This window comes from Aspergillus nomiae, assembly GCF_001204775.2.
Source record: "Aspergillus nomiae NRRL 13137 chromosome Unknown contig00373, whole genome shotgun sequence".
Classification (NCBI taxonomy): Eukaryota; Fungi; Ascomycota; class Eurotiomycetes; order Eurotiales; family Aspergillaceae; genus Aspergillus; species Aspergillus nomiae.
This window is the reverse complement of record NW_015378428.1, coordinates 24,485-31,852: the sequence shown is the minus strand read 5'-3', so window position 1 is coordinate 31,852 and position 7,368 is coordinate 24,485. Positions and strand designations below refer to the sequence as shown.

The 7,368-nt window shown below is 49.6% G+C and overlaps 3 protein-coding genes across 3 annotated transcripts; 2 read left to right on the top strand and 1 right to left on the bottom strand.

Moving 5' to 3' along the window:
• Positions 1-1,139: 1,139 nt before the first annotated feature.
• On the top strand, positions 1,140-2,234 carry ANOM_009657 (arylamine N-acetyltransferase family protein; the record flags this gene model as incomplete). Its single annotated transcript, XM_015554913.1, has 3 exons — positions 1,140-1,564; positions 1,620-1,665; positions 1,725-2,234. The coding sequence occupies 3 exons, from the start codon at positions 1,140-1,142 to the stop codon at positions 2,232-2,234; spliced, it is 981 nt and encodes a 326-aa protein (XP_015403058.1).
• Positions 2,235-2,264: 30 nt separating this feature from the next.
• ANOM_009656 (NADH dehydrogenase [ubiquinone] 1 alpha subcomplex subunit 1) lies at positions 2,265-3,016 on the bottom strand (the record flags this gene model as incomplete). Its single annotated transcript, XM_015554912.1, has 4 exons — positions 2,265-2,430; positions 2,491-2,585; positions 2,749-2,845; positions 2,902-3,016. Coding segments are annotated over 4 exons (282 nt in total), but the record flags the coding sequence as incomplete, so codon positions are not given.
• Positions 3,017-3,612: 596 nt separating this feature from the next.
• On the top strand, positions 3,613-7,086 carry ANOM_009655 (putative histone acetyltransferase; the record flags this gene model as incomplete). The annotated part of the gene is made up of 4 exons (XM_015554911.1): positions 3,613-4,112; positions 4,203-4,282; positions 4,369-4,416; positions 4,475-7,086. 4 exons carry the CDS (start codon positions 3,613-3,615, stop codon positions 7,084-7,086), a joined length of 3,240 nt encoding a protein of 1,079 aa, XP_015403056.1.
• Positions 7,087-7,368: the final 282 nt, after the last annotated feature.

Sequence of the window (7,368 nt, the reverse complement as noted above, 5' to 3'; positions counted from 1 at the left end):
AGACTAGAAGTGGTTCTATCTAAATAGAAAATGGCAACTGAAATAGTCTAAGTAGGTAATGGAGAGTGTGTCCATACGATTATATTCCTGGCTGTTTCCTGAACTGGTGATATGAAGTGCATATCAGTATAATAGACTGGACATGTCCTCAATATTTATGTGTAAAAGGAATCTATCGCTGTTATGATTTTGCTCCCATAGTTCACTACCGCTGTCCCATTAGCCGGACTAGTTCCCTACGCTTGACAGGAGTCTTTGGGTTCTCGTACCATCTACTCTTAAGTAATGCTCGGACGTCCATTCTGAAGTGTTGATTATACTACAGTCACCACCATTGCAGTATTCCAATCACTCGCAAATAGCCCGCAAACACAAACTGCAACATCAACACCTACGCAATCCATGCATGGGACCCTTGAACGTACTGAGTTTTCTTCCAATCTACTGATTTTCTAGTCTATTGATCCCTGCGTCACACCCTGGGCTTGTCCAATCGTAAAAATGGAGAGCCCAGGTTCTGAACAATAAAAATCATAGTAGAGCATTTTGTGCTCCGCTATCATCCGAGGCTTCAGTCGTGGGTGAATCTCGTGACTGATGGATTTATACAAAAATGACCGAGGATCGGGAAAACTGACATCATCGAATTTTATAGATTCCAAAAAAAAAATTGATAAATTCTAAGGTTTCGGCCCAGGCACCTGAACTCTCGAATGAACTACCGGGAATTTCCCCGCCACGCGTCCGATTGATCAACGCATACTCGCATACTGTGCAGTAGTGAGAGATGCTTGGAAGCCCAATTTAAGCATAATTAGTTATAATAGACACTTCCTAGGGCCCACGAGATCTCGATGACCAATGTGTGACTAAAGCTCTTCGTATTACCAACCAACCAACCGAATTAGTTTGGTAATAAAACTATTAATAAAGTGGTCAGTGCCGTGGTTCCAAGCCGTCGCCTCCAACGGAATTATTAGCACTGCCGATAACCCCAGAATAAAGTATTAGAATACGTAGCACAATTGATCAATTGCTGAGCACTAGGGTATGTACATACAAGCATCCCCGCGAACCCCCTTATCCTTAGTCGCTGTATCCTCAAATCTTATAGAACTTTACACATATATATACCCATCATGGCTTCCCCACCCCAGACGTACAACGCCGAACAACTGGAACTCTACCTGGAGCGAATCGGATATGCCAACTCGGTCAACCCCACGCCAGACAGCACTACAGGTCGGCTGCAACATGTCCTGCAATCAAGTGAGCAGGATCGCCTGGCGACCTTGATTGAGTTGCAACGACGGCATTTGGCCGCCATCCCGTGGGGAAACTCGGCCTTGCATTACTCGCAGCACCGATCCATTTCTGTTCACCCCGCGTGTATATTTGATAAATTGGTCGTGCGCCGTCTGGACGGGTATTGTATGGAAAATACCAACTTGTTCTATATGGTGCTACGGTCCCTGGGATACTCGGTTTATCCAACTGGTGGACGGGTGAGCACCGCCGTGGCCGGCGGGAACCAGACTCCCGGTAGTGAGCTGTATATGAGTTTGTGAGTGAAAGCGGGCCATGGGACATGAAAGAACACCGCTAAATGAGCTATACAGGGGACATATGGTTCTTATTGTAACTATCGACGGTCAAAGATACATGGTAACTTCTACTTCCCTACTGAGTACATGTCGGCCATCTCTGATGCGGGAATCGAACAGGTTGACGTCGGGTTCGGCAACTTTGGTCCTACAAGTCCACTGCCGCTCAAAGAAGATGGCGCCATCGCTGTATGCATGGCGCCGGCTGAGATGCGTCTAGTCAAAGATACGCCCATTGAATTCACCGATAGAAGTCAGAAGCTCTGGATTTACCAGATCAGACACAACCCGGAAAGCAACTGGATACCGCAGTACTCGTTTTCCGAGGTGGAGTTTCTACCGCAGGATTTTGCCACTATGAACTACTCTACTAGTCACCGGCCGACTAGTTGGTTCGTGCAGGCTTTGGTGTGCACACGGGTCATCCTGGACGAGACAGGAAATGAGCCGATCGGCATCTATATCCTGGCCGGCAAAGAGGTGAAGAAGAGACTCCGTGGGGAGACAGAGACGCTGGCGACTTTCGAAAAAGAAGAGGATAGGGTCAACGCTCTGGCTAAGTGGTTTGATATGCACTTCCTCGAACACGATATTGAGGGGGTTCGGGGCTTAGTATCTCAGATTAAATAGAAGCTAGATAGTCCAAATTAGAATTTTGGGGTTCGCGACTACCCTGCCGCTTTTTGCTGGCCTGGTAATATGATACAAGAAGGCTTCTTCTAATCATTGCATGGTATTTATTGAAAAGTGGCAGGCGAGCAAATAGGCAATATAAATGACATAGGTTGTGACAAGTCGGAGTGGCTTAGAAGATCCGTTTTTCCAGCTGTTCGATTTATTAGATCTCTCTCCGACACGTTGAATGAGACTCGGGCATGCATCATACCTTCCATGGGTTGCTAAGCTCGAATCCCTTCGGGGCTTCTGCGTTGCCTGATTGGCCTCTCAAGGATCCTGTGATTCTCAAATCTCTCTCCATCACTACCGGATAGTTAATCAGTCGTTAGCATTCCGTCTATTCGTCCGCTGAACGGGGAGGGTAATCGTATATCATTCAATTGTCAATTGCTGGGTAAGTCACATACTTTGCTGAGCGGGTGTTAGCCGACCGGGTTCGATCACATCCTATGAAACTGGGGGATACTTACTCTGTCCCACAGATCCCGGTTCCAGCGGGCCTTCTTTCCATCATTCCCGAGCCACTTGACAGCAGTAAGACCAGCGCCGGTCAGGCCAAACATCTGTTATAGCATCATCAGTAGGCCGATCGAAGTGTCGGAGAAAACGCTTGACGTACGCCGACGATGATCCCATAGGGGATCAGAGCCTCAAAAGGAACACCCATTCTGTGCGATTGAGATAACAAACAAGGCGAGAGCTAAGAGAGGAATGCGGATTGACACGCCAACAAAAGCGGAGGGGAAGTCGTCGTTTCTTGTGGCCGCGGGAATCCGCCGACGTCGAGGTCTGGAGGTTGGCCTAAAGCGGATTAGCGTGGGACCGGGGGGTCCAGCCGGCTGAGTCAGCCGCGGCCATCAACCTCACGGGCTGGAGAAGGGGCGAGCGGCCGCAGCTGAGTGCTCTGGATGCTGGATAGGCCCTCGGACGGTGTATCCGCTGCTGATCTACGCGTTTGGCTCTGCTCTACTTGACGTCTCTGACCTGCTGGTCTGTGCGGTATGGTTCCCATTGCGTCCTTCTACGCGCTGTCTGTCCTTATCGGAGTCGTCCGTTCAGCTCCTTAACTGACTGTCGCTTCGGCTGCGCTGTGTTCAGGGGTTATCGCTTGCGCTACCATATAGATACTCTTAAGCTCGCTTTTTATTTGGATCATCTGTATCCAAGGTCGTTCGTTTCTGTTCCCGATGCCTATTACGTGCAGCGCCAGATGATTGTCTACTCCTGCGGCGAATGAATAGCCTCAACCTCCAGGCTATCTTTATTCACGAACCCTCTTACTGGAGACAAGCAGGAGCTGCTCAAACTGGCGACCACAGTGACATACACCATGGCGGCAACTGCGCCGCCGGCTGACGATGACACCGAAATGAGGCCTCCCCCGGATCTGGTTGACAGCGACCAGGATGCGGAGGGAGAGGAGGAGACGGATTTATATCAGATGGATCAACAACTCCAGGATGCTGTACATAGGGCATACTCGGGAGAGATTGCAGAAGAAAGCAACAGTGCTAGCCGCGAGGATGATAAAGATGCGGACGGGGAGCCGGATTCTGATTTGGACTTCAACGGCGAAAATGATGAGACTGAACCGGTGGGAGCTGTGAAGTTACCGAAAGGGAAACCTTCTTTGGATAACGAGGATGCCGCCGACGCCGAGGGTGATGCAGCTTTCGAGAACCAAAGTGACAGCGACCAAGATGCGTCCGGCTCTAGTTCAAGTAGCCAGGAATCTGATGAGGAGGAGGATGACGATGAAGAGTGGGATGGTGAGAGTAATGATCATGATGATGCGGAAGTGGATAACAACACGGTGCGCGGTAACTGCATGTGAGTTACCCTCTATTTAATTATTTCCGCTTCCTCCCTATCCCGTGCATGATATTATTTGTCAGATTGATATGCTAACAAAATTCATAGATTTTGTGGACAAGATGAAGACCATGATCCGAGTGAAGACTTTGAGGAGTATTTGACATGCACAGTTTGTGGCGATCACTGTACGTGGAGTTGCGGCCCCGTAAAACCATGGCGTTAGCCACCCCCAAAACTTTCGGCGATCGTTACTGACTCGGCGACCCAACAGCTCACCGGCAATGTGCCCGCGAACAAAGTGCATTAAGTGATGTCGAAGGTATGTCGAGTGTTTGGTTTTAATGGGTTTGATAGACATTGGGACTGACCCAGTCTAGATGCCAACACTTGGAGATGTCCTACATGCGTTCGGGAAAAGCTGGAGCCAAACTCTGATGGAAATGGTTCCCATCGAAGGCTCGGCCCGAAGAACATGCGAAAAGAGCTCTTGCCAGCACATACCGGCGAAGAGGGCTCTGGCTTTCACTCGATTTTCAATACTGTAGATATTGATGATGATAACTTATTGAACAGCTCGCGATCGCTACGAAAAAGGAAAACCTTGTCAGCAGATGTACAGGAGCATACACCTGTGCTTCGAAAACGGCAGAGACAGACATCCTTACGGTCCGAGCGGGCTGAGTCGGGAGACCATTTGGGCGAAGCCTCAGACGCCCTGTCTCCAGTACGAACTCGCTCTCGCCGTGTGCGGGGAGGGGAAAAGGAAGATTGCCGCGTGGTATTGAGGCAGTTCGGAAGGCTTGTGTTAGCTTTTCGACTCAACGAGACCAAGCTGTCTAAAATCCTGAGTTCTCGCAGTCGGTCACAGCACAGGGGTCGAAGAACCCCTAAGCCACCCCCGGTGGCACATGGACCCCCAGCACATTTTGCTCCTATTATACCCGTGTCATACATGTCCCCTTTCTATTCTTTCAACGATCGCGAGATGGACGAATCTAAATCAAAACCGTACGGTGGCATTCTGTCAGAAGCAGACGCAGACACCACCAAGACTCTCCCGATGCAGCCTGACCGTGAGAGGTTCGAGGTAGCGAGACAAAAGGCTGAAGAAGAATGGCAAAGGCGTGTCATGGAAGCCGAGAGCGGCGGAGAGCCTGTACAGCATGCGGCACAGAAGGTCTCAGGACCACCGTCCAGGATCAAGTACATCAACTTTGGTGGCTATGAGATTGAGACCTGGTACGCAGCGCCTTATCCAGAAGAATACAGCCGCAACCGTGTTCTTTACATCTGTGAGTTTTGCTTAAAGTACATGAACTCGGACTATGTCGCGTGGCGCCACAAGCTTAAGTGTCCGGCAAAGCATCCGCCCGGAGATGAAATCTACCGTGACGGTTCGATTTCGATCTTCGAAGTTGACGGAAGAAAGAACCCGGTATACTGTCAGAATCTCTGCCTGCTCGCAAAACTGTTTCTCGGGTCAAAGACTCTATACTACGACGTTGAGCCGTTTCTCTTCTACATCATGACCGAATTTGACGACTTGGGCTGCCATTTTGTTGGCTATTTTAGCAAAGAAAAACGGCCCAGCTCCGCGAATAACGTTTCCTGTATCCTTACTCTACCCATTCATCAGCGAAAAGGCTATGGTAACCTTCTCATTGACTTCTCATACCTACTCACGCGCATCGAAGGGAAAACCGGGTCGCCCGAGAAGCCGCTTTCGGATATGGGGTTAGTATCTTATCGGAACTACTGGAGGCTTATTCTGTCATACCAGCTTCATAAACAGAAGGCGCCACTTAGTATCGTGGAGCTTTCAGAGCGGACAGGCATGACAGCAGACGACATTGTTTCAGGCCTTGAAGCTTTGCGCGCACTTGTCAGAGATCCAGTAACGAAAACTTATGCATTACGACTTGACTACAAATACTTCGAAGAATGCATACAGAGCTGGGAAAGTAAAGGCTATGTTCAGCTCAATCCCGATGCTCTTGTGTGGACGCCCTACATAATGGGTCGAAGCAACCAGTCACAGTTCGATAGGGCTCCGATACATGCAGTTGCCCCACGGGAAGGCCTGGAAGAAGAAGAGGTCGAGGACATAAAGGATTCTGGAAACGAGGAAGAGCAACAACTTTCAGAAAATTCGGGCAAAGTCAATGGAGACGATAACCCTCAACCGGCCATAAATGGTGTTGCACAAGCTGTGTCCGGGGGACTTTCCGCTGAACCTGCCGGGCCTCCTTCGACTGAACTTTTGACTAATGGTACCGGCCTACATCGCACAGAACCAGCCGCGGACTCTAACCTCACAGAGTCAAACCCAGTCCAAGATATACCAGCCTGGCGATTTGAGGTTTACCCTCCTGTGCAGGCGCCTGTTGTCAAACGACGCCCAGGTCGGCCCTTTGGCAGCAAGACCACTTACAACAAGGTAGCTGTCACTCCATCAACTGCTCGCACTAGTGGTCGTAACACACCTAGAAGATCATCTGCACTAGTCTCTATGACCCCTACTGCAAATGCATCTAGCGTCCGGCGCGGTCGAAGTGCAAGGATACTAGACTCTCCTGCAGTTGAATCGACTGGTACTGAGATTAACGGTGTCGAGAATGACGACCAGCTGCCTGATCATGAGGTTACCAAGGGTAGGGAACAAGACCCAGCTCAGCCTGATGGATTATCGGAGACAGATGCCCAAGCTACAGATCAGGACGGGCCGAGTCAGCTGAATGGTATCAACCGGGTGGAAACCGTGGACACAGAGCTTCATGTTACAGAACAAGTGACGCCTACCAAAGATGTAAGTGCTGAGAGTACAGCCAAACTTACCAGATCCATGAACCGAAAGGCGGTGGTAGAAAAGTTCGAGTTCGTCATTCCGGCAGAAGAGCATGGTACTACAAACCATAATGCGGTGGTGGATGAGCATACAGATGGGCCTAACGGGGTGGATAAAGATGGTGATGCGATCATGGAGGCATGATTCCTGAAGAAACCTGGAAGAATGCCTTCAACGGCGAAGCATTTAAACGAGGCGTTATCTTGCGGCTTTGCAGGGGACATTTTTGTTTTCAATTTCTATCCCTCGAAGGGATAATTTTCATGACTTGGCACTTTTATCTTTCTGTTTGCGCTGTTTTTACAAAGCAAGGAGTGGGCAAGGAATTTGGAGTTCTGGCTATCATTCGATGCACTGTTATCACGAATTGCGCTCTGATTCTCCGACCTGTGGGTTCCCTCAGCGATTGTCTGCTTCCGTTGTCTC